The sequence below is a fragment of the Heterodontus francisci genome, chromosome 6 (assembly GCF_036365525.1).
Source record: "Heterodontus francisci isolate sHetFra1 chromosome 6, sHetFra1.hap1, whole genome shotgun sequence".
NCBI classification, from domain to species: Eukaryota; Metazoa; Chordata; class Chondrichthyes; order Heterodontiformes; family Heterodontidae; genus Heterodontus; species Heterodontus francisci.
Genome location: NC_090376.1, coordinates 63,038,590 through 63,066,124, shown reverse-complemented (window position 1 = coordinate 63,066,124; position 27,535 = coordinate 63,038,590). Strand labels below are relative to the sequence as shown.

Below are 27,535 nucleotides of genomic sequence, written 5' to 3'. Positions count from 1 at the left end.
CGACCATATTTGCCTTTGCCCATGTCCCTTAAATTTTTGTTAACCAAAGGTATTATCAATTTCAGATCAATTGCTAAGTTTAAATCTATCATTAGCTGTTGTTTGCAGAAGAGAGTTCCAAATTTCTACCACACTTTGTGTGAAGTAGTGTTTTCTAATTTCATTCCTGAAAAGTCTGGCTTTAACTTTTAGACTAAGCCTCCTAGTCCACAACCAACAAAAATAGGGTAGATAGTTTCTCTCTATCTGTTTCCCTTAATATCTTGAAAACTTCAATGTAATCACCCCTTAACCATTTAAATTCCAGGGAATACAACCCTAGTTTGTGTAATCTCTCCTTGTAATTTAACCCTTGGAGGCCAGATATTGTTCTGGTAAATCTACTTGCACTCCTTCCAAGGCCAATATATCCTTCCTAAAGTGTGCTGCCCAGAACTGCTCACAGCACTCCAGTTGTGGTCTAACCAGGGCTTTGTATAGTTATAGCATAGCTTCTACCCTTGGTATTTTAGTTCTCTAAATATAAAGCCCAACATTCCATTAGCCTTTTTGATTATTTTCTCTACCTGTTCATTACTTCCAAAAAAGGGAAAAGGGCTTGCATTTATATAGCGCTTTGTCTCGAGGTGCTTTACAGGCAATGAAATACTTTTGAAAATTTTCACACCGCAAACTCCTACAAACATTAAAGTGATAATGACCAGATAATCTGTTTTTGTGATGTTGTTTGAGAGATAAATATTGGGCATGACAGTGGGGATAACTCCCCGCTCCTCTTCAAAGTAGTGCCATGGGATTTTTGACATCTTCCCAAGCAGGCAGATGGTTTAAGTCCAAACTGTCATCCAAAAGACAGCAGTGTCCGCTTTGATCTTCATGCTCAAGCCCTGGAGTGGGACTTGAACCCAAAACGTTGTGACTCAGAGACAGGAGTGATATCCATTGAGCCATGGCTGACATTGATGATTTAATAAACTATGTACATGGACCTCCATGTCTCTTTGGAACTCCACTGTTTCAAGCTTTTCACCTTTCAGAAATTACTCTGTTCTATCCTTTTTGGGTCCAAAGTAGATGACCTTGCATTTGCCTACATTGAAATCCACTTGTCACAGTTTTTCCCATTCAGCTCGATGGGTGCCTTTCTATACCATCACTTAAGTTGTTCATAAATACAGTGACTAGTTGAGGTCCCAACACAGATCCTTGTGGGACACCACGAATGGTATCCTGCCGATTAGAGTATCTGCCTATTATCCCTAGTCTCTGTCTGCTGCCACTCAGCCAATTTCTGAGCTAGGTCAGTAATTTACCTTCAATTCCATGAGTTCCAACTTTAGCTAACTATGCCTTATGAGGGACTTTATCAGATGCCTTCTGGAAGTTCATATAAATAGCATCCATAGACATTCCCCTGTGCACTACTTTAATCACCTCTTCAAAAAAATTCAGTCAGATTTGACAGGCATAATGTGCCCTTTACAAATCCATGCTGGTGCTCTCTAATCAACTGAAAAATTTCAAGGTGTTCTGTCACCCTATCCTTAATTATGGACTCTCGCAATTTCTTGACAACAGATGTTAGGCTAACTGGTCTATAATTCTCTCATTTCCCTCTGTCATCTTTCATACCTAATGGAGTGATAGGCACAATTTTCAGTCGAAAGGAACAGTTCCCGAATGGTGAGAACTTGGAGATTACAGTTAGGGCATCTGCAATGTTCTCACCCACCTTTTTAAAATAAAAACAAAGTGCTGGAAATACTTAGCAGGTCTGGCAGCTTCTATGGAGAGAGAAACAGAGTTAATGTTTCAGGTCTGTGACCTTTCATCAGGAGGTTAACTAATCTGGATCATTACTCATTACTAAATGTAATATGGCCTGCCCTCTTGTTTCTAGGATATATTGCTGCAGAAAATATCCTGCGCACACTCAAGAAATTCTCTACCTTCCTTGCGTGCTAGTCTGCTTATCCGAATCTACATGAAAGTTAAATCTTACATTAAAACCACTCTGCCTTTGCTACATGCTTGTCTAATCTCTACATTTATACAATCCACTGCTTCACAGTTGCTACCAGGGGGCCTATACACCACTCGACTACAGTCTTGTATCCTTTTCTGTTTCTTCATTCTACCCATCAAGTCTCCACTGCCTGCTGACTTCTCACTATATCCTCTTATGAAAGGGATTTCAACCTTAAACGTTCAGGCTACTCCTCCCCCTCTACCATTTTCCCGATCTTTCCTGTAGACCTTATAACCTGGTTCCAGTCCTGACTATCTTGCAGTCATGTCTCAGTTATGGCCACCTTGTCATACCCTCCAAGTTGAATTTGCACTTGAAATTCATTCAATTTTTTCCTTTATACTCTGTGCATTTGTATGATTGCTTATTTGAGCCAAACACCCTAACCTGTCCTTCTGCTCTGTTTTAGAAATCATAGAAAGTTTAAGGCACAGAAAGAGGCCACTTGGCCCATTGTGTCTGTGCCTGCCGAAAAATGATCCATCTATTCTAATCCCAACTCCCAGTATTTGGTCCATGGACCCTGCAGATTACGACACTTGAGGTGCATATCCAGACTCCTTTTGAATGAGTTGAGGATCTCTGCCTCAACTACCCTTTCAGGCAGTGAGTTCCAGATCCCCACCACCCTCTGGGTGAAAAAGTTTTTCCTCATCTCTCTTCTAATTTTTCTACCAATCACTGTATTGACCTCTAGGGGTGAATAGGGCCTTCATCTCCACTATATCCAGGCCCCTCACAATTTTGTACATCTCAATCAAATCTCCCCTCACCCTTCTCTGTTCCAAGGAGAACAATCCCAGCCTATCCAATCTTTCCTGATAGCTACATTTTTCCAGTCCTGGCAACATCCTCGTAAATCTCCTCTGTACCCTCTAATGCAATTACATCCTTTCTGTAATGAGGTGACCAGAACTGCACGCACTACTCAAGTTGTGGCCTAACCAATGAGTTATACAGTTCCAGCATAACCTCCCTGCTCTTATATTCTATACCTCGGCTCATATAGGAAAGGATTCCATATGCCTCCTTAAACACCTTAGCGACCTGTCCTGCTACCTTCAGGGATCTGTGGACATTCATTCCAAGGTCCCTCACTTCCTCTACACTTCCCAGTATTTTACTCGCATGATTCTTTCTTCTGGTTTAATTACTTCACATCTTTTTAGTTTTCCCTTCACCTGCAGTGTCAAAGCACAATTTCTGACTGTTGCTTTACTCTCTTCCCTTTTCATTTGTTTTGAACTGTTATTTATACTACCTTTTCCACCTCAGCCTTTCTTTCCTTCCCTTCTCTTTCCCCCCCCCCCCCCCCCCCCCCCGTTTACTAGTTTAAAGTCGTCATGACCTACCCCCATTCTTTCTGTTAGGACTCTGGTCCCACCCCGATTCAGGTGGGACCTGTTCCAAAGGTACAGTTTCTTCCTGTCCCAGTGTACCATGGAAATGGATCCTCTTTTCCCAGGCCACTCCTTCAGCCACATATTCACCTCCTAATCTGCTTAACTTGCTGACGCTTGTGGCTCAGGTAATAATTGAGAGACCCCTTTGGATAGCCTACTTCTCCAAGGTGCCATGGCCAGCATTGTGGTTGACCTTTCGACAGTCTGTATCCATATCCTCACAGGTAGTATTTATTATACTTGTTGGATCGGTTGAGTTTTTGCAGATCCACGTTCTCTAGCTCACCCTTACTCTGTATAATATAGATCATACCAACCCTGTTCTGAGCCTGCAACCTTCTATTAGATATGGCAAAGGTCTGAAGTATAATATCCAGATAGTTCTCCCCCCTCCCTTATATATTGGATTGTCTCCAACTCTCACTCAAGCTCAATGTATCTGAGCCAGAGTGATTCGAGACCGACCTCTACTTCAGATGTGTTTGCTCAGGACAGTCTCACTGCCCACAAACTCCCATATACTGCAATCCAGCCATGCAACTTTCTCTGCCACTTCTTAATCTAGATTATTTATATCTACTTTCTAGTTGAGTTTTTTTTTTCTTTTACTATACACTTACTTGCACTAAGTACTACAATGCTGGACAAAATGTTACATAGTCACTGCCTCAAGCTTACGTGAAGCACTACAAATATTGGAAGCAAAAATCAACACCTGCTTTCTGCCCCACCGAATTTCCACTCTTGCCAAACTCCCAACTCTTATACTCTCTTGACACTGTACTCCATTTACGACCACTCTGACCACCCAAAGAGGAAACTCTTATCCAACGCCAATGTTTAAAATAATTTCTCATGTTTTAACTTAAGCAACCCCATGAAAGTGATCTTGTAAGACTAATATTTAAAAAGAAAAAGACTGAAAGAAAGATTGTTGACTTATTTGTAATATTTTAATTTTAAACAGTTGCTCTAGAAAAAGTAAGCAATGACAAGGAAAACCGAATAAACAAGATTAAAGCTGTAGCTGTGAAAGCTAAGAAAGAACTTGATGCCAGCAAAAAACAGGTAAGGCATCCAGTTAAAATTTTCCCTTTCCATTTAAAAGTAGTGTCTGCAGAGTGTGTCCTTTTATATAGAGATGTTTATTTTCAATTAGGTGCTACTGTTAACAGAAGAGATGGAGATTGTAAAGTCTGAGCGAGACAGATTGTCATCTTCCATAAAAGGCATTATGCAAGGAGCAGAAAGCTACAAGGTACATTATTAATTACATAAAATTGTGGGGGGAAAAAGGCTTGAGAGGGTCTGATATGTCTATAAAAGTGACAGTGGAAAGCCCTATAATATATCTACATTTTGAGAAAGCCTTCAATAAAGTTCCACATGAGATGCTGATGTACAAGTTTAGGAAAGTACATTAAGTAAAACTTGGAGGTGGTAATGGAATTTGCTGAAAAAGGAAGCAACAGGTAGTAGTTAGGCTAGGGGTGCGCCTACTGTTTCTGATCTAGATAAATTATAAAACTGAATGGAGCATTGTCAATATTCCCATTACACCTGCTGCCTGCATTAGAATGGAAAAAAAAAAACATCCCTACCAATTTCATTATGATAATGAATACAAGAGCATAGTTTCTTAAGGTAACTTTTTTTTCCTCCAAGATTTGGATCAAAGTTGGAACCCACTTCAACTTTTATCTCAGATAATAGTGGTGATTTGAACCCCACATTGAAGTTCCTACTTGTAATCACTGCTAGGTATCCATTGTATGGTCCTGAAAATGTTAAACTAGGCCTAATTATAAGGTTAATATTTTTCTCGTCACCTGGTATAATCGTTAAATGAATAAGCATCATGTTCATTAGAGCAACTGGGAAGACTTACTCGGCGTAAAGTTAGTCACCATTCCAAGGTGCTTCATTGAGCTGGGTCAATCCAGCATATTTATATTGCTGCCGAGGGAACGATCTTCCGATTTTAGTTTCACCCTAAATCAGATTCAGGCTGATAATTGATTAAAAGTTGGCTAGAATCCATTGTTCAGAGTATGAGATGTTTATGGTACATAAATGCTAACATAAATGGTCATATGTTCAGCTGTTGCACTGCTAAGAAAAGTAAGGAAATTATACTTTATATCTTCCTTCCCCTTTTCACCAGTTTTTCTTAACTTTCTTAATGCTGTTGACTCTTTACTGGGCCACAGTCTCACGGATTCCAGTTAGTCTCTGGTGTCTCGCTTATGTGACCATTAGTCATGTATGAACCTTGAATGGCAGCTTATTGTGAGGGCAGTAACAGCCAAACAGATTCTGCCCTCGCCTGAAATCTACATATGCACATCCAATTGAACAGACCCAGGGCCCTGAGACATTCTTACCATTACCCCAACTGAAAACTGCTCGGTCAGGCCAGTATTAAACCTTGGACATGCCTCATCTGTATGACTTATCTACTTAGTGGAAAAGCTTACTAAGCCATTTGTTGTTTAAAATAATAAATAACCACATTGACAAAAAAGAATGTTTATAGTACTGAATAACTGTTTAACTTCCTCTAAGTTTATTTAAGATCATGTTTCTTTGGCTCAGAACCTTTTGCTAGAATATGAGAAACAAGGAGAAAAGCTGGATATGGAAAAGGAGCGAGCACATGCCTCCGAACGTCAGGTGGAGGAGCTTACACAACATTTACATGCGTGTCTTCAACAGGTGCGAAACTATCTTCCTGTGCTGCTGCCTACTGAGCAATATTTTTCCATTGTTTAAAATATAGAAGTTCACAATGCATCTTGATCTGTTTCAACTGTATAATTACTAAGTTTAAAGAGCTACTATAAAATCTTGTATCTGGATCTTGTAAGATCTAGTATGTAGTGGCCATAGCAATAACATGCATTTCTATAGCGCATTTAATATAGAAAATGACCAATGATGCTTCACAAGGATGAAACAAGGTGCACAGTAATGTGAGTTAAGGGAGGTGACAAAAAGCATGGTTGACATGGTAGGTTTTGCAAATAATTGAGACTCTGGGGAGAGAAGTGGCAAGGTGGAGGGATTTAGGGAACGAGTTAGAAATAGTGTGACTAAGATAGCTAAAGGCTCTGTCACTAGCAGCAAAGCAAAGAAAGGAGAGGGATGCACAGGGTACAGTTTGGAATGTTGCAGTGACAGAATAGGATGAGTCAATGGAGGTATTTTTTAAAAAAAAGATTTATATGTGCAGTACGAACAAGGGAGTTCTGGATGGGTTAGGAAGGCTGGATCTTGGCAGTGAAGTGGGGAAGTTTGGCATCTCCACATAATTACATCAAAGGGTTTCAGTGGCATGGTATGAGATAAAGTCAGATGCAGGAAATCTTGCTGAAGTGAGAATAAATGCTCTTGGTGATGGGTAGCATAGCTATTTGAAGCTTTAAGTTTAACAGCAGATGAAAGTTGTGTACCACGTGGTTCAGCCTTAGCAAGCAGCCAGAGTGGGCAGTGGTGGAGAAATAGTAGTTTAGTTTAGTTTAGTTTAGAGATACAGCACTGAAACAGGCCCTTCGGCCCACCGAGTCTGTGCCGACCATCAACCACCCATTTATACTAATCCTACACTAATCCCACATTCCTACCACATCCCCACCTGTCCCTATATTTCCCTACCACCTACCTATACTAGGGGCAATTTATAATGGCCAATTAACCTATCAACCTGCAAGTCTTTGGCATGTGGGAGGAAACCAGAGCACCCGGAGGAAACCCACGCAGACACAGGGAGAACTTGCAAACTCCACACAGGCAGTACCCAGAATTGAACCCGGGTCGCTGGAGCTGTGAAGCTGCGGTGCTAACCACTGCGCCACTGTGCTTGATAGGAAATCAACAGGATGGCTTTGGTCTTCCCAAATTCAATTGGAGGAAGGTCTGCATTATTCATGACTTGATTCAGATAAGTAATCTGACAACGCAAAAGCAGTTACTGTATCGAGAGTAGTGCTGGGGTAGGTATTGTTGGGTATCATCAACAGATGTATAGAAATGGACTCCATCCCTATGGATAATCTTGTTCAGAAGCAAGTGAGGAAAAAGGAGGGGACAGTGAATGGAACTTTGGCATTTTCGAAAGTTGCTTGAGGGCATGTGGTGAATCCATTGTTGGAGATGTGTTGGCTAAAGTTGGAACATGTAGGAGTGAAACCATGGAATGGCATTCCACAAGGTAGAACATAGAGGGGAGGTTTTGGAGCAAGAATGAGTGGTCAACCATGCCCATTGCTGCAGAGAGAAGGAGGAATAGGGTATTATGATTGGAATCGCAAAGGATCTCATTGTTGACTTTGACCATGATGGTCTCAGTACTTTGGGCACAGTGGAAGTCAAACTGAAGGGATTCCAACAGGAAATTGTGGGAGAGGTGAGCACGTATCTGGTGGCAGTGACCCATTTGGGGAAGCAAAACAATTAAATGCTGTGTGCTATTGGACAAAACTTTACGAATGGAAAACTTTAATGAAGTTCTTTTTTTTTAACATTTTCTTTTTGTATAATTGTTTTTAGTGTTTCACTTTAAAGTTAACAGTTGGAAGCTAACATTAGACAGCATTATAAAAAAAAAGGTAGCAGCTATGTAGGTATAATGGCAATATATTTAACAAGCAATATTTAAGTGCATTCAAACGCTGTGTGAAAAAGTGAAAGCAATTTTTTGAAAAATAGATTACTCTTGGGTTTAAATCGAAGAAAATCATGGAATCCTGCAGATTACCATCCTCCAACTCCAAATAAGCTAACATGCTGAAAAAAAGTTCCTTCTCCCCATGATTGACTGGAATAGATTTTCGTATTACATACCTAAAAGTGTACTCATTGAAAGAAAATTTCTTTGTTTACCATAGTTCTCAAAAATGACTCAAATTTTACATGAACATAAGTATAACTAGTTGCCATTTTGTTTTTCTTTTTCATAGGTGAGTTAGGAATTGTCCATTTCAAAATGCTTGCAAATTAATGTTGTAATAGTAAAGAATATTGTCTCCTGAACTTGTTTAAATTGTTTTTACTATATGTCAGCCACAGCACATGAAAATATATTATATATTTCCATGTTAATAACATCAGCTGCAGTCAGTGGGCTTTTGCCAGTTCCCACTCCTTTGTTTTTTTTGAGGGGGGCTAGCTTACTGATGTTGCCTAACTCAGTGTGAAATGAGAGTTGAAAATCATGGTCTTACCCTTGCTGCTGCCTGCAGGTCAATTATTATTTTTCCAAATGTTAAGGAAATAAGAATAAAAATTATCTGTATACTCTACCGAGGATGCAGCTGAGATAGTTTAATGGGTCTTTCAGAATGTATGAATTTAGGTGAACCAAGTGAGCTTTCTGGAATAATCTTGTGAAGAGTTGGATTCATTGTTTTGCTTCTCTTACCCACTGGCGATAGGATGTGCAGAGCATCCTTCCTGAAGCTGTGAGATAAAGCTTGTGCAGTGACTACTTCTGCATTCATTCTTCTTTAAAAGCCATGCAAATTTAAACAAGTTTAATGCTGTTTGCAAAGCAGCGAAATGAATCAAAGATCACAATATTTAAATCTTTTTTCAAGTTAAATGTTAGATAGGCAACCATTTTTTCTGAGTTTATAGCATGTTCTTCTTTGGCCTCCTTGTCTCGAGAGGCAATGGGTAAGCGCCTGGAGGTGGTCAATGGTTTGTGAAGCAGCGCCTGGAGTGGTTATAAAGGCCAATTCTAGAGTGACCGACTCTTTCACAGGTGCTGCAGATAAAATTGGTTGTCGGGGCTGTTACACAGTTGTGTAGTTACATAGTAGTGTGCTGCCGATTAATGAGATTTTCAAGGCCACGCTGGAAAGAGAGGTAAATCCTGCAAAGCAACAAATTCTGTTTCATCCTCGTCCAAGCAGTATCCTCTATTACTCCAATGGATGCCAGTAGCTGGATATATTGTCTGGATGCTATGGCACATCTTTGTGGGTAAGAGAAGCAAAATAATGAAGAACCCATCTTGACTAAAGTTTGAGGCCATATAATCCAGCTCAAGATCGTTCAGAAAGGTCACTTGGCCCATCTTATTGCATCCATTCCAAAAGGCCCATTAAACTATCTCACCAGCATCCTTAATATAGAATATAGAATTTTATTTCTATTTACTCAACATTTAAGGAAAAAAAACAAATTAATCTGGATAAGTCTGAATGTCTGTCTTTGCAGTAAACAGTTGCAGTAGAAAACATAACAGGCTAAATGATTGATTTAGGGCCTCCCCCTGATTTAATACAATGCATAAAATGCTACCCAATCAAGATACTTTTTGTGACAAGTTGCATAAATGAGCTGCTGTAATATTTCTGAATTAATCTTGTGCGATATTTCTAATGCCTTCAATTCAGCACAAACAGTTGGGATCAGATAAGGAAGATATATTGGCTCATTTGGGAACTTTGCAGTCAAATGTCAGACAGCTGGAAATGCAAATAGTAGAATCTGAGAAAGCCAAGATAGCTATTGAAAAGGAGCTCGAGGCCATAAAGCTGCTTAAGGAGCAGGGATCCAAGGTAATGGAAGCTTAATAAAGACATATGCCTTATGTTTTTAGATGCATTCTATGGAATTGCTTGCATTTTCTCAAGGATCTACATTTTTCATATAATATATATTTATTGTACTCTTCAGGAGAATTATGCACTGTCGAAAGAAGTTGAAGAACTTAAAAAGCAGCTTCAAAATGAGAAACATCAGCTGCAGCAAACCGCACAAGAACTGGAACTTGTGAGAAAGGTAGGAAACTTTGAAAGGTGGACAGACAGAGCCTTGTTTAAATTACTCGGCCTCTGCCTGGCTGAATGTTTAATTGTCATGTTTAGGAGACAGCTTTACACACGTCTGGATAGATGCAGGGGTAGAGTTGCCATCCAAAATTTAGAAATTTAAATGTTGAGTGGGTGGTGGAGGGGTGGTGGGTGGATTTCTGTTCAGACCTGTCCAGAGGGTCCAAAAGACTCTCAGAATGTTTTGTAAATCAGGTAATATGACCTGAAATATTAATAATTTTCCTTTCTCCACAAATGCTGCCTGAGTGTTTCCAGGATTTTCTGTTTTAATTTCAAATTTCCAGCATGCATCTCAACTTTCATTGCAACCTGGGTGAAAAATAGAACTGACAAATCTTATAACCCAATTGTTTGCTGCAGCCAGGAAATGCATCTAATGAAATTTAAGCCCCTGGATCTTCCAAGTCGGAAATTACAATTACTTATTGTCCAACATATGTGGAATAAAAACAGTAGTGAACACATGCAGAATATTCTCGTGTCTATATTGAAAAGACATGAATAAAGTAATTAACATGGTGATAGTCATTGTTTAAAAACTCCTAAATAAATGCCACTGTTACTGTATGCATTCTGACCATTAAGCGCTGAAAGACAAATATCAGGGAAAAGTGCAAAAAAAAACTTGTGCTAGAGCGAGAACGTTGTTCAAGTCAACTTCAGGTCAAAGTATTAAACGGAAGCAAGAAAGAAAGAACTTGAATTTATATCATGCTCTTCTCATACCACAGCCAATAAATCACTTTTGAAGCGCAGTACTGCTTTTTGTAGGTGAATAAGTAAATTAGGTTTTAAAAAATTTGGATCTTTCACAATCACGAAATGTCCCAAGGTTTTACAGCCAATAACGTACTTTTTGAAGTGTAGTCATTGTTTTGTGATGTAGGAAACATAGCCAATTTGCACACCGCAAGCTCCCACAAAGTACAATGTGATAATGACCAGATAATCTGTTTTTGTGATGTTAATTGAGGGATAAATATTGGCCAGGACTCCAGGGATAACTCCCCTGCTCCTCTTTGAAATAGTACCATGGGATCCTTTTATGTCAATGTGAGGGGGCATACAGGGCCTAGGTTTCACATATCATCGGAAAGACAGCACCTCTGACAGTGCTCCCTCAGCATTGCACTGGAGTGTTATCCTTGAATTATGTGCTCAAGTCCTGGACTTGAGGCGAGAGTGCTCCCAACTGAGCCATGACTGAGACTTAATAACCAGTTAGTCTGCCCTTTTTGGTGGTATTGGTTAAATGATGTGCATTGACAGGACAATGGGATTACCTGCTTCTCTTCAAATAGTATAATGAAATCTTTAAATGTCCACTTAAACAGGCAAGTGGGGCCTCAGTTTAATAATTCATCTGAAAGGTGGCATCTCTGGCAATATAGCACTCCTTCTAGATTGTATGCTGAAACCCTGTAGTGGGACTTTATTTTATCCTTGTGAAATAAATTCCGCAAAATGTCACTATCAGTGCAATATTCTCTATTTGAAATCTAAAAATGCAATGCAAATAACTCTTACTTTGAATATTCAAACCAAATACTTATTATTCCAACTGTGGTACTAGGATGCTCAAAAAAGCACTCTAATGGACATGGAGATTGCAGACTATGAGCGTTTTGTGAAAGAACTGAACCAGAAAATTACTGATCGAGACAACCGGATTGTAGAAGTAGTAGAAGAAATGACATTGTACAAACAGAAACTAGAAACTATGGAATATGAAATCAGTAAGTTGAGTACTTGAGACACTTCACTTTTTTTTTTTTGCTGATTAAACATGAATTCAGCAAGATATCTTGAACTGCATGCCACATTCCTGTCCTTTCCTGGATTCTACTTGCATGCCTAAAGTATGTTGCATGTTCAGGGGTAGTCGAATACATTTCCAGTCTAAGGTAGTTCACAGTCCATTCTTAGGTTATGGCCCTCAATGAAGTGAATAGAACCACTTTGGTAAAGGCAGCTGTTCCTGAGCAGTGATATCACTAGAATTACAGAATAGATTCATTGAATGGTTACAGCACAGGAAGAGATCATTTGGCCTGTTGTGTCCATGCCAGCTCTTTGAAGGAGCAACTCCGCTCGTCCCACTCCTCTGCCTTTTCCCTGTGTCCCTGCAAATTTTTTCTCTTCAGATAATTGTCCAATTCCCTTTTGAAAACCCCAATTGAATCTACCTCCACCACACACCATAAAAGTCCAAGCTGAAGCATTTGCATCAATCTTCAGCCAGAAATGCCGAGTGGATGATCCATCTCTGCCTCCTCCTGAGGTCCCCAGCATCACAGATGCCAGTCTTTAGCCAATCCAATTTGCTCCATGTGATATCAAGAAACAGCTGAAGTCACTGGATGCAGCAAAAGTCATGGGCCCTGACAACAGTCCGGCAATAGTACTGAAGACCTGTGCTCCAGAACTAGCCGCACCCCCTAGCCAAGCTGTTCCAGTACAGCTACAACACTGTCATCTACCCGGCAATGTGGAAAATTGCGCAAGTACGTCCTGTCCACAAAAAGCAGGACAAATCCAACCCAGCCAATTAACACCCTATCAGTTTACTCTTGACCATCAGCAAAGTGATGGAAGGGGTCGTCAACAGTACTATGAAGCAGCACTTGTTCAGCAATAACCTGCTCACTGATGCTCAGTTTGGTTTCCGCCAGGGCCACTCTGTTCCTGACCTCATTATAGCCTTTGTCCAAACATGGACAAAAGAGCTGAACTCCAGAGATGAGGTGCGAGTAACTACCCTTGACGTCAAGGCAGCATTTGACAGAGTGTGGCATCAAGGAGCCCTAGCAAAACTGGAGTTAATGGGAATCAGCTGGGGGAACTCTTTGCTGGTTGGAGTCGTACCTAGCTCAAAGGAAGATGTTTGTGGTTGTTGTAGGTCAATCATCAGTCCCAGGACATCACTGCAGGAAGTCCTCAGGATAGTGTCCTAGGTTCAACTATCTTCAGCTGCTTCATCATAAGGTCAGAAGTGGGGATGTTTGCTGATAATGGAACAATGTTCAGCACCCTTCACAAATCCTCAGATACTGAAGCAGCCCATATTCAGATGCAGCAAGATCTGGTCAACATCCAGGCTTGGGCTGCTAAGTGGCAAGTAACATTCAAACAAGAGAGGATCTAACCATTTCCCCTTGATGTTCCATGGCATTGCCATCACTGAATCTCCCACGATCAACATCCTGGGGGTTACCATTGAACAGAAACTGAACTGTACTAGCCACATAAATACTGTGACTACAAGAGCAGATCAGAGCCTGGGAATTCCGCGGAGAGTAACTCACCTCCTGAACCTCCAATGCCTGTCCACCATCTACAAGGGATAAGTCAGAAGTATGATGGAGTACTCTCCACTTGCCAAGATGGGTGCAGCTCCAACGACACTCCAGAAGCTTGACACCATCCAGGATAAAGCAGTCCGCTTGATTGGCACCCTATCTACCACATTCAACATTCACTACTTTCACCACCAAAGCACAGTGGCAGCAGTGTGTAGCATCTACAAGATGCACTGCAGCAACTCACCAAGTCTCCTTCGACAGCACCTTCCAAACCCATGACCTCTACCACCTAGAAGGACAAGGACAGCAAATGCATGGGAACACCACTGCCTGCAATTTTCCCTCCAAGCCATACACCATCCTGACTTGGAACTATAACGCCGTTTCTTCACTGTCGCTCAGTCAAAATCCTGGAATTACCTTCCTAACAGCACTGTTGGTGTACCTACGCCCCAAGGACTGCAGTAGTTCAAGAAGGCAGCTCACCACCACCACCTCTTTGAGGGCAATTGGGGATGGGCAATAAATGCTGGCCTAGCCAGTGATGCCCATATCCCATGAATGAACACTAAAAAGACACTCTCGAGCAGTGCATTCCGGATCCTAACCACTCGCTGAGTACAAAAAAAATTTCCACATGTTACCTCTGGTTCTTTTGCCAGTCACCTTAAATCGGTGTCCTTTGGTTCTCTGCTAATGGGAATAGTTTCTCCCTATCTGCCCCAATCCCTCATGATTTTAAAATCTTCTCTCAACTTTCTCTAAGGAGAACAACCCCAATTTCTCCAAACTATCCATGTAACTGAAATCCCTCATCCCTCGAATCATTCTTGTAAATTTTTTTTGCACCCTTTCTAAAGTCTTCACTTCCTTCCTAAAGTGTGGTGCCCAGAATTGGACACACTACTCCAGTTGAGGTCGAACCAGCATTTTATAAAGGTTCACCATAACTTCCTTGCTTTTGTACTCAATGCCTCTATTTATAAAGCCCAGGATTCCGTATGCTTTCTTCACTGCTTTCTCTACCTGCCCTGCTACCTTCAACAATTGTGCACACATGTCTCCCAGGTCCCTCCACTACTGCACCCCCTTTAGAATTGTATCCTTTATTTTATATTGCTTCACATCATTCTTTGTACTAAATGCATCACTTCACACTTCTCTTCATTAAATTTCATCTGCCACTTGTCCATCCATTCCACCAGCCTATCTACGTACTCTTGAAATCTATCACTATTGTTATGATCGAGGCTTGAGGAGTGTACTGTTAATTCAGTCCCACTTCACAGGTCACAGCATGTCAATAAATTTTCCCACTTACTGAAACAGCCCAATTAGATACTCTATTTGTCCCCAGAATAAAGCACACCAACCAGGTTTCTTTAATAAACGACAAAATTATCCGTTTATTATAAACCAAGTCTTAACCGATAATGAAGTAAATATGTACGCAAATTGAAATATTAAAGCCCCATAATTTTTATATCCTAGCCCTCACACACACTCCCATACATCCAAAAACTGGTGAACCAGGAAAAAAGGGATTTTTGTTTACAGCTGTTACAAAGGAAGTCCGTTCTTTGGGGAGATGTCCCAAAGTCCAAGAGTTGGCTGCCACTAAGAAGTTTTCCAGGCAAGTCTGTTTTGAGTAGGCGTTCAAAGAAATTCAACTGCAGAAGGCTTCACATAGGTCTTCAATCAGGCGTGCAGCAACAGAGATTTCAGTACACTCATTCGATTCAGAATTCATTTGAAGATGCAAGGTTTCTGCAAATATTCAGGGTTTCTTCAAAGAGAGGTAACAGCTGTCTTCTGAACTCCTGACAGGTCCGTATCCAATTCCAATTGCCTGCTTTAGTCCAAACCCACTGGCTTTTAACAGTTCAAAAATGAAATTACTTTTCCATGCAAGTCTCATGCTAGTCATAAATTCTGTCTTGTTACAACAAAGAGTAGCTCTTAAATCAGACTCCTTGTGGTATTGACTTGAAATCACCTGGTTTCTGTTTTTCTGGTCAAAACCAGGAATCTCTTGTTGACCTTCCTTTTTTTTTTAAAGCATCCATAAAGTTCAGCTATCCAGATGTTTCAATGTCCATGAAATTTTTTTTTAGTTTTTAAAAATATAGATTCCCAAGTTTTAACACAAAAAAAGGAAATTCTGTAACGCTATCCTCCTCACAATTCCAAGTTTTGGCATCCACAAATTTTGAAATTGTGCCCTGCTTACCCAAGCATAGGTCATTAATATAGATCAAGAAAAGCAGTGGTCCTGATACTGACCCCTGGGGAGCTGCATATATACCTTTCTCTAGTCCGGGGGAGAAGAAAAATGTTCACCAGTACTCTCTTTCCTGTCACTCAACCAGCTTTGTACCCATGCTACCACTGTCTTGCATTTCATGGGTATCAACTTTGCTAGCTTGTTATTTGGCACTTTATCAAAAGCTTTTTGGAAATCAATGCATACCACATCAACTCTCTCTGTTACCTCAAACAAATTAGTTAAGTACAGTTTGCCCTTAACAAATCCCTGCTGGCCTTCCTTAATGAATCCACACTTTCCAATGAACTGTTAATTTTGTCCCAGATTATCGTTCCTAAAAGCTTCCCACCACCAAGATTAAACTGACTGGCCTGTAGTTTACTAGGTTTATCCTTATCACCCTTTTTTGAACAAGGGTGTAACATTTACAAATGTCCAGTCTTTTGGCACCATCCCTGTAGCTAAGGAGGATTGGAAGATTATGGCCAATGCCGCCACAATTTCCACACTTGCTTCCCTCAGTATCCTCTGATACATCTGATCCGGTCCTGGTGACTTGTCAACCTTAAGTTTAGCCAGCCTATCTAATGCCTCCTCTTTATCAAGTTTTAGCCCATCCAGTGTCTTAACTACCTCCTCTTTCACTACAACTTTGGCAGCGCCATCTTCCTTGGTAAAGACAGATGCAAAGTGCTCATTTAGTACCTCAGCTATGCCCTGTGCCTCCATGTGTAAATCCCCTTTTTAGTTCCTGATTGCCCCTAATCCTCCTTTTACCACCCCTTTATCATTTATATGCCTATATAAGACGTTTTGATTCAGTTTTATGTTGGCTGCCAATCTCTTCTCAGTCTTTGTTGCTCTTATTTCTTTTTTTCATTTCCCCTCTGAGCTTTATATATTTTCTATATTCTAAAATGGCTGGTCTACATAAGATGAGGAAAAAATACTGGGGATGAAATTAGTCTTGGGCAATAGTGAAAAATGGGTGAAGGCAATGTAAAAGGAAAATTGGCATATAAAACAGTTGCAGATACATTATTGGTTGTTTTGTGCTGCTGCAGAATCCCAATTTTACCACCACAGTGTTTTAATAACAGTGAATGGATTACTTCGCCTTTTTCCGATGTAGACATGCTGCCTGCCCCCAGGGAATCAAAGTAAGTTTTTGTAGTGCTGCTAGAAGCGGTGTTACATGAACAAATTTCTCTCCCTAGTACTTTGCATAACACTGAGTGTTACGATCCCCATGGAGATCAACAAACCAAAAGAACTGAACTTGCCAAACAATCCCAATAAAAAGTCATATTTTACTTTTATAACTTTTACTTTATCAAACCAAAACCTACCCCCCCCCCCACTTAAGCATAAATAAACAGACAAAGCAAGGTCAGTATAAAAAATCCAAATTGCACGTTAACTATCAGGTACAACAAAGATAGATCTCTAAGATTTACTGGGCTGTCCACTCAGCCTATATGGCACCAATTACAGCCATCAGGTAGATCTCCAGATCATGTTTTCCAAGATGCAGTCATTGATTTTCATCTGACAACAGTTCCCCTGCAATTCCGAACTCCCCGGGTATGGTCACCTCCAAAAAACAATGCACTACTCCCGAACCCCTTCAACTCTGTTCACAAAAGTCCTGATGGCATGAATCCGCTAGTGTTTCTCTTAAGTCACCGAAGACAGCAGCAGCAACTCATGTTTTCCAATGACCAGTGCCCATATTCAGCTTCCACTCCCAGCAGCTTGTCTGCAAACACTGCTTGTTTGAACTCTGCAATCTTGTGATCTGGGGATGACTCGGTCAGATGACTCTGTCTCTTATCTGGTTCCAACCAGTTCTGTCTCACCAGAACCCTGAAGCTTTTTAGTTTCACTTTTAAGGTAGGGACTGTCTCAACAAAAAGCTTTGAAACCAGAGTCAGTGCACCTAACAGAATTCAACAAGTTGTCTGTTCAGACAGCTGTCTGCGCACACTCCCCCAGTGATCTCGCAGGCTGCGGACTCCATCACACTGAGAGAGTTTGGACTTTTCTTCACCCTTCATTTAATACTAGTTATGAATTTAATTTTATGCAAAGTCTAGAATTTTATTTTGTTTTAGAAAGCTACTAAAGATGCAATGTGCAAGTTGACTATTATACTGTTTCGTCCAAAAATCTATTCACCTAGAAATAGTTAAATAAGAATATAGTAAGTAAACTGTTGTCTTAATTAAATTCTATATTAATCCTCTCAACAGATGACATAATATGGCCTTTGTAAGAAATCTAATAATAAGTAACCTGATTATTTGGTCATGTTGTAGAATCTCTTCAGACAAGTTTGGAGGAGAACAAAGAGAAAAATACCAAGATGAAACAAATCCTAGTGAAAACTAAGAAAGAACTTACTGATTCAAAGAGAGTTGTGAGTAACATGAATAGGTCCAAAATAATCCTAATCATTGAAATGTATTTTAATTATAAAAATAATATTTTGTAAATCTATGCATAATAGACAATGTATAACTGGCATCTCCATTTCCTCTGTCACATTTCAGGCAGTGACTTGTATATTTGTGTAATGGGGTCTGATTGAGACGAGATGGTTGCTGAGATTTGTAATATCTGCCTCTCTGAGGGGAGTTATTGCATTATATAATATATTACTCTTTTTGCTTAAATGTGGGTGTTTGAGACAAGGGAATGAAAGAAAGCAAGAGCAGTCTTTGCCGTTGGGGAAAAATGGGATGAGATACCCAAAAGATCTCCAGTTCAAACACTGGAGAGAACCACAGAAATGACAATGCAACAACTGAGTTTTGTTCATATTCAATTTAATCAAAATTCCAAGATACTAAAAAACACATTTTAAGTTGTCCTTTATTTTTAATGTATGAACTGTTTTTGTTAAAAAAAAACACAAAATTTGGGCAGGATTTGGGGAGGAGGTGGTAAGAAAGACTTGCACACTGAATTTTATTGTAAATGAAATACTATAGGATATTAAATGCAGCTACAGAATATTATACAAACTTTAATTGCATACTCAAAATCAAGTGGAAATTAGCCCTTAAATTTGACTTGCGGTTTGGCAAACAACTATATAATTGATATGGTATTATGTTTTTAGGAAGGAGAGCAATTAGCTCTTCAAGCTTCTATTAAAGGAGAATTGGAAGCAAACCAACAGCAAGTGGAAAATTACAAGGTACCTTCTAATCTGTGATTTTTCAACTAAATTCTTGGAAATGGAGTTACTGATGCCAAGTAAAGAGGTGCAGTAAAATAGCAGTTATGTTATGGGACTATTAATCAAGTGCCTTGGATTAACAATCCAGAAAATGTGTTCAAATCCCACAATGGCAAATTGAGAATTTGAATTCAGTTTAAAAGAAAAATTAAAAATTTGGAAATAAAGAATTGGCATTAGTAACTCCATTTCTTGGAAACTTTGAAAAGAGTTTTCATAGGTATTAACTTGTTTGGCCTTGTTTATCAACTGTTTGACTTCTTGTTTGGTGGAATAGTTGATCTCCTGTTCGATAAATCAAAGACTCAGGAAGTTGGAGCAACTTTTGAACTTCTGTGGGCTGAGTTTTGTAGAGTACTGTTTTTGTTAGCGTTAACTAATGGGTCACACTTTGTGAGCATGTAGGTTTTCTTTTTATATTAAAATTACACAAAAAGGGGCAACAGGAAGATCCAGAGAACTGCAGATCAGTGAGCTTAACATGTTATGGGTATATGTATTCAAAGGCATTTGGGAAAAGGGAATAATAAAACATCTATATAGGTGCTGTGTGGTAAAAGGGAGTCGGCATAGAACTATGGAAGGGAGCCTTGCTCAACGATTCTTTTGGTCTTCAAAGAAGCCTTATTGACAGCAGGACATTTGTGGATATGATATCTTTAAACTTCAGCAAGGGTTTTGCAACTGAGCAACACAAGCTATTACTCTGCAAGGTAGGAAACCAAATAGAAATGTAATTTCTGAGGTGGATTGAACATTGGTTAAACAAAGTGAAGGATGATTGTGAATATAGCTGTGTTGAAGAAACTGTTTATTTTCCATTTGGAGAAATGCTAGTTTAAAATCTGGCTGATCTAGAGAATGTCTCATGAATATGTGGTTTTATTATTTTCAAATGTGATTTAACGAGACCTCATACAGAATTAGAGATCCATTACTGTAAAGATTCCAATCAAAAGCATTCATTACTTCACTAACTTGCACTGGTGGTCTAGATTTTGTTGGTAACCCTTATCCAATTAGCATGCAGACACTTGCACACTATTTGCAAGAGGTGCAGTAAAATAGCAGCTATGTTATGGGACTATTAATCAAGTGCCTTGGATTAATAATCCAGAAAATGTGTTCAAATCCCACAATGGCAAATTGAGAATTTGAATTCAGTTGAAAAGAAAAATTAAAAATCTGGAAATAAAGAATTGGCATCAGTAATAGTAACTATGAAGTTACTATTAAGACGCCAATTAGTTTACTAATATCCTTTAGGGAAGGAAACCTGTCATCCTTACCCACTCTGGCCTATATGTGAATTAGTCACAACAATGTGATGACTTTTAACTATCCTCTAGAGGAGCTGAGCAAGCCATTGTATCAAACCGCTTGCAGCAGTTCAAAAAGGCCCACTGCCACCCTCTTGGGGAAACTAACGATGGACAATTAAATGGTGCCAATGTCCACATCATAAAAAGAGGAGAATGACCATGGAAGGGACATTTCAACAAAGCCTAGTGCAGTCTCATCCAATGTCCATATGTATGCATTTCTAGCAGGGGTCATTAAATAGGAGTGAAAATTCTTGCTCATTTTTCTCTGCCTAGCTAAGGAGACGAAATCTAATAATAGAAACTTTGCTGTTGTTCCTTGCTCCCCAAAAGGCATCAGCAAACTCAACACCAACCAGGAATTGTCTGTCAGTTTTGGGCCAACAATAAAACACTGGTCTATTGGAGTAACACAATTCTTTGCAAAATCTAGTTTTGCACATTTGTTTTTTTTAGACCAAAGTAATTATGGTAGTTACTCTTCATAAAATGTGGAAATACTATTTTTTTTTTAAGTTCCTGTGTAGGTATGCAATTCAGAATAACAATGCAGTAGTGATCCTAGAATGTGAAGACGGACTTGCAGAAAATCCATAGATGATTGTTATGAAATGTTGCAGATACAAGTGGCAGAGTTAACTGCTGAAAACCACAAGATTCAGGAACAATTGCGTCAAACAAATGAGCAGAACCAACGTACAATGACTGCATTTACAAAGAAGATGGCAGCTCTTCAGGAAGAGTGCAATGTTGCTAAGGTACAATCTTGAAAGTATCCAGAGTAGGCTGTCAACAGATCCAAAACACAATCTTTCTCGTAAAATTGGACAATAACTTAAGATGTTTCTTGGCAGAAACAAGGTAACTATAATTTTGAATAGAGCTATAAATGAAACCTCTCTCTCCAGCTTGTGGCTCAGATAATCAAGTGGTTCTATCCACAGCTCTCTTTTTTTTTTTCCCCAGCCTTACCGCTGCCTGTAATTACTAAAGATGATTGTTTGATACAAAGTAAAGGCCTGCTCGGGTGTAAAATTGAAACCTGTCCCATGCCCGAGTCCTTTAATTTTTTTCGCGCCCGACCCGAATCACGCAATAAATTTAATGACATCAACCATGTTATTGTGTTCTACCTTGTCCAAATGGTAATATTTGTGATCCAGTTCATCCGTTCTGGCAGCAGGCTATTCCTGCAGATGGAGTTGTGGGGAATCACGGGTGAGCCTGATCCCGTGAGTTCCTGGAAGCAGCACTGTCCGGCTCGACCCGATCCGAGCCCGAATGCCGGACTCGGAATATTGACGTGACACATGTAGTCGGGTTCAGGTCAGTTAGCCAGGCTTTAATACAAAGTCATAAATAGAAAAAAAATCAGTGAATTTCCAGTAATTTCTAGCATTACAGTGATAAAACATTCTGATTTTCTGTGGATAATGTGCTGAGTTTTTCAAGTTGGACAGTGAAAATAAGAAGAATCAACTTAAGATTTTGACACTTGGCCTGCTACAGTGTTCTGGTGAAGCTCATTGCAAGCTCGAGGAACAGCACCCCATCTTTCAACTGGGCACTTTACAGTCTTCCGGACTCAACATTGATTTCAATAATTTTAGATCACAACCTCTGCCCAATTTTTTTTCTAGTGTTTTTTTTGCAGACTTCTTCCCCCACCTACCCACCCCTTGTTTGTTTCTTACTTTGTGTTTGAACAGCTGCTATCCTGTCATTTACACCTCTTCCAGACACATGGGGCTGAATTTTACGCGGCCCTTGTGGGACGGATGGTGGCGGTGTAAAATTGAGCGGGAGGCTCTGGGAGGCCTACCCTCACCGCTTCCATCTCCGGTCAGGTTTACGGTGTCGGACAGGGGGGGAAAAACGGCCCGCCTGCCTGAGGCCAATCAAAGCCCTTAAGTGGCCACTTAAAGGCCCTCGCCTGCCTCCATGGGTATTTTACCCATGGCAAGCAGGTGTGCTTGGGACGTGAAAGGCCACCCAGCGATAGCTGCCGGCCTTTTCGTGCCCTGGGAGTGGGGCCATGGTAGTCGGGCATAGGGTGCCTGATTGAGGACCGCCCCTGCCTCCCAACTCACCCCTGGGACCCAAGAAACCTCCCTCCCCCCCCAAACGACCACTCCAGCCTCACCAGGGAAGGACGAATCCCCCTGGTGAGGCAAGCCCAACTTACCTACTCTTGGCTCCATCAGGTCGGCTGGGCTACAGTCCCAGCGGTGGCCACTGCTCCCGGTGGCGCTGCTGGGACTAAGAGCTGCCAGCCCGCTGATTGGCCGGCAGCTCACTGAGGCGGGACCTCCTCCCATAACTGAGTGGAAATCCTGCCTCGGGACAATTGAAGCCCGGGGACCTGTAAAATATGGGACGGATCCTGGGGCTAGGCGGAAGTGGGTTCGCCACCGACTTTTATGTCGGTTGTGAATTCCCGTCCGCCTAAGATAAAATCCTGCCCATCGTTTGTTTCTTCATTTGTCCCATTACTACCCGCTTTGGCTTTGTAACATAAAACCTTTTGTCATTTAATCCATGCTGTTCTCTGTCCTATCACAGACCTTCCCGTTTGTTTTTCCCCCTCTCCCCCTTTCACTTCCTCAAAACCGGTTACGTTTTTAACTTTTGCCAGTTCTGATAAAAGGTCTCACAGACCTGAAGTATTAACTCTGTTTTTCTCTGAGTGTTTCCAGCATTTTCAGTTTAAGATTTATAAGCTATTTTTGGGAAAATGAATCAGTGAAAGGTGAACATTTGCTCCTGAAGCTGCTGTGTGCCATTGATAGTGTCAATCACCAATGTCATCAGTGCATCCGACCGTTTGCCAGTATGGGTCCGCACACGCGCAACAACGTCACCATGTAATGGCGTCAGAGTGTTGCTTCACCACTCAATGGCTACAATTGCTGCCTCCACATTTTCCCCCCCCCCCCCCCAACAGTACCCCGCTCCCTCCCGCAATTGATGCCTCAATCGCTGCTTCTCTTCCCTGCTCCCTCCCGCGATCACCCCCTCAATTGCTGCTTCTCTTCCCCACTCGCGCTTGCTGTTCTCTTCTGCCTGCTCGAGACTGCTCACCGCTCCATCCCACCTCGCCGTTCGCTCGCTTCCCCTCTGTCCCCACCGCTCTTCCTGGTGCCGAGGTGGGGAGCAAACGGCGGGAGGGCCCAGCGAGCAGACAGGAGAGAACGGAAGGAGCGTGAAACTTAATGTAGCAGTTGAAGCTGTGATCGCAGGAGGGAGCGGGGAACAGAGGTGGCGATCGCGAGAGGGCATGGGGTACTGTTGGGGGTGGGTGCGGAGGCGGCAATCGCTGCCATTGAGGGGTGATGGGATTTGTGTTCAATTCGTTTTTTTGTGTCAAATTGAGCAGCACCATCCTTGTTACTGGCAGCTGCCAAAGACGTCGCAGACAGTGACGTTTCAGTCAATGAGACTGGATTTGTGCATGTCAGTACTGTGCCACGTAGTGGTTGCGTTGTCAGCAAACACAGCCTTGATAATACAAGATTTTTTCTGGTAGCTGCCATATTTAAGTGTGGTGTTCACAATGCTTAGTCATTATTTTCACTCACTCCTGCCCTGCCATAGTTAATTTACATTTTTGATAGTAAGTTCTGTTCTCGTAAAATATATTCAGCATCTAAACATGAATACTTTAACATGATAATTCCGATATCAAGTTCTTTTTAAACGAAGAAAGGTATTTTCTAATTTCATAAGTTTATAGGGCTAAGGCTTCTGTTCCCCAAGCAGCAACTTGCTCAGTGGGAGCATGGGTCAGAGAATACGGCACACCCGGCCTCCATCCTCCGACTCTTGGTACTCAGCACATTCTGCTAATTTAGAGCTCATGATTCTCCAACCTGTGCTGCAGTCAAACGAGGCTCTATGCTGGGGCCTCCTGTTGCAAAGTTTACCCTTGTATGTTCGCTGCCTTTGGGAATAGATCAGGAGGTTTCCAATATTAAAAACAATGAAGTGATCAGAAATTAATTAATCCTGATCAGAGAGAAAAAAATTTCCAATGTTATGAATTAAGGATTAGTTCTGATGTGCTATGCAAATTACTTAAATAATGGTAGTGTTTAGTTCATTGAAATTCATGTACTTCTATTGAAGTGATCTCATGTTGCCCTTACAGGCTGAACAAACTGCAACTGCTGTGGATTTTGAAAGTTACAAAGTTCGTGTTCATAATGTCCTAAAACAACAGAAGAGCCGGTCTGCTACCCAGAGTGAACATGAGTTGACCCAGCAAGAAAAGTGAGTTAAAGAACCCAAGAGATTCTCAATACAATCTCAATTGCTGATGCATTTTTTGTGACTTGTAAATTTTACTCTTTCAGTTGTTTACTGAGGATTCCTCTGTTTATATAGGTAGAACATTGAGTGCAGAACTACTGCATGGATACTCTGTAGTCCTCTCACAAATGCAGCAGAGCACCTATTTATGCCCATTGTTAGTATCAACACACCAGACTGGGAAAAGTTAGGACTTTGGATTGGATAGGGACAGTTTTCTGGAGTGCTGCAGAACAGCCAGGGATAAGGCCATAATCACGTTTACTGATGAGTAACAAACCTCTAGAGCAATCTAAGTGTGGCTTAAAGGTACCTGGGAGTAACTGTAGACTCATTACAGGCAATGTGGAGAAGCAAATAGAATTTTGGGATAAATAGCTAAAATATTGTAAGTCAAAGATTATTCTGAGACAATATAATGTTGGACCACACTTGAAATATTGTTTACAATTTTGATTTCTATGCTTCAGACGAAATGTACTAAGGGGAGGGTGCACAAAAAGAACAAGAATGGCTTCAGTTTCAGGGAGAACTATGAGACAAGAATAGAAGAGGTTAAGAAAGTTGGACAATATAGAAAGAAGGAAGTTAAAGGATACGTAGGGATGGCATCGAGGTAAATTAAAGCATGGATGAGTTGAATGCCTCAAGATAATTTGGACCAGTAAATTAAATTTAACATGGATCTTAAGTTTTCATTATTCAAAGGGTGAAAGATGTTTGGAATAATCTGTTCCTTTTTATTTTTCCCCTCTATAAACTGACTCGTTAAAGGCCCCATGTAAATGCAAAATTGTTTTAATCTATTAGCAGTATATTAGAGTCAGACATGAGAGACATTCAAAATGCAGTTGGTTGTTTAAGTGAATTAAAATGCTAGAAGGATAAGTTGTGTTGGGTTGGATAGCCATTTCTTTCCCTTGACTGGCTTACGCAACATTCAGGAATGAAGCTCTGTCTCTTTCCTGGTGCTTAGTCTGCTGATGTGGGAACCCATTGTAGCAGCCTCCACTACAATCACTAACCTAGCAGAAAGTAGGAATCTAACTTCATTACTTTTTTGTGAAATTACAAGGTGTGTAGTATATGGTTGCTTGACCAATAGTATCCAGGAGATGTGCCAAAAGCAACAATTGTGCTCAATAAATGTAAACATTTGTTTTGTTGTAGAGAACATCTCCAAAAGGTGGTTGACCAACTGAAGGCCAAGTTACAGGAGACTCAGTGCAATCTACAAGTCAATGTGGGTGAGTTACAGACTCTGCAGTTAGAGCATGATATGCTGCTGGAGCGACATAACAAGATTCTTCAGGAAACTGTGTCCAAGGAGGCTGAGATTCGAGAAAAGTATGTCTTTTCATTTTTCATGTTCTTCAAGTAGACATTATACAAAATGGTCAGCTTTTAAGTACAAGTATTGTAATTCCTTTTCTTAAGTATCTCTTTTGTGAATTAGTTTGTATAATTTAGTGTTTACTGTAACATTTTTCGTAATGTTACTACGTCACAGCAAAATGTCTAATTCATGTCATTTTGTCCTAACCTTTTTATACATCCTATAACCAGAGGCTTTTCCATTAGTAACCTTTAGAGCCTACATTTTGACAACATCCATTCTTGAACGTTTGAAGACAAATTGATATTTTTGCACATCTGAGATGAGAGCTGTTAAATAGCTGGTAAATCTGTAATTGTGTAAAAGTAAAAATCCTGCAACTAAAGTACTGAGATTATTTTTGTGCTTACTTTTAAGCACCGAGGTGCTGCAAATACAAGATTTTAAAATGTTAATTTAAACTACCTGTATTTGAAAGTAAAATAGCTATTTTCTCAAACCAGTAGAATCTACAGACATGTAAACTCGATGTAAGCAAATTATAGGCAATATACCCAATTTCACTCTTTACAAAGCAAACATTAGATGTTCAGACCTGTTGCATGAAACTAATTTTCAACTTTTATTTTGTCCTATCCCGTTGTGTATAATTGTATCTCACTTTCGTTTGCGATCCTAAGTATCATAATCTTTATATAAAAGCAAAATACTGCAGATGCTGGAAATCTGAAATAAAAGCAAGAAATGCTGGAACCACTCAGAAGGTCTGGCAGCATCTGTGGAAAGAGAAGCAGGGTTAACGTTTCGGGTCAGTGACCCTTCTTCGGACCCAAAACGTTAACTCTGCTTCTCTTTCCACAGATGCTGCCAGACCTGCTGAGTGGTTCCATCATAATCTTTATGTTGCATATGAATAGTCTGCTGATGTTTTGAAGTATGATGAATTATTTAATAATGATTCACCCAAAGGTGAGGTCCTGCAACATTTTGCATTAGAAACCTCTAATATAGACATCTGAAAATCATGACAAATGGCAGCAGAGGAATTAAAATATAAATAATTAAATTTTTAACAAAAACATAAGAGGTGATGCAAATTATAGTTATTTAGAGGACAAATGACTAACAAGCTATTGGAGGGTTATTCTTGTGAGTTACGTCTCCAGAGCTCCTTGATTTTCAATAACCCCATATAATCTTATTTCTTTATATTGATGAGTGATAAGTTTTCCGGTCATGGTGAACCTCAGTGTAAGGTAATTAAATGTATTGCAGAAATATGTAGTTTGAAAATTGAAAACTCAGGCAGGAATACATAATTATCATTGATGTTTACATGCAAGCGTACAAATTTGCAGGAGGATTTTTTTTTTAGAAGCTAGTTGAGTTCACATTAATCCAGATTATAAATCAAATTGTGATGCTTGATTGAGATTTTCTCCCTAATGTATTTTGTGCTGTATAGTCTAATACAGTATTACTGCTT

General features: G+C 40.3%; 1 protein-coding gene across 1 annotated transcript in view; it reads left to right on the top strand.

Moving 5' to 3' along the window:
- The window catches only part of LOC137371346 (GRIP and coiled-coil domain-containing protein 2), a 72,992-nt gene that overhangs the window by 29,664 nt on the left and 15,793 nt on the right, over window positions 1-27,535 (top strand). Inside the window, exons 8-18 of the mRNA XM_068033801.1 lie at window positions 4,400-4,500; window positions 4,592-4,690; window positions 6,028-6,147; window positions 9,831-9,995; window positions 10,114-10,218; window positions 11,845-12,007; window positions 18,158-18,258; window positions 18,964-19,041; window positions 21,026-21,163; window positions 24,553-24,674; window positions 25,884-26,060. Of these exons, the coding sequence (XP_067889902.1) occupies window positions 4,400-4,500; window positions 4,592-4,690; window positions 6,028-6,147; window positions 9,831-9,995; window positions 10,114-10,218; window positions 11,845-12,007; window positions 18,158-18,258; window positions 18,964-19,041; window positions 21,026-21,163; window positions 24,553-24,674; window positions 25,884-26,060 (1,369 nt within the window). The remainder of the gene's footprint in view (window positions 1-4,399; window positions 4,501-4,591; window positions 4,691-6,027; window positions 6,148-9,830; window positions 9,996-10,113; window positions 10,219-11,844; window positions 12,008-18,157; window positions 18,259-18,963; window positions 19,042-21,025; window positions 21,164-24,552; window positions 24,675-25,883; window positions 26,061-27,535) is intronic.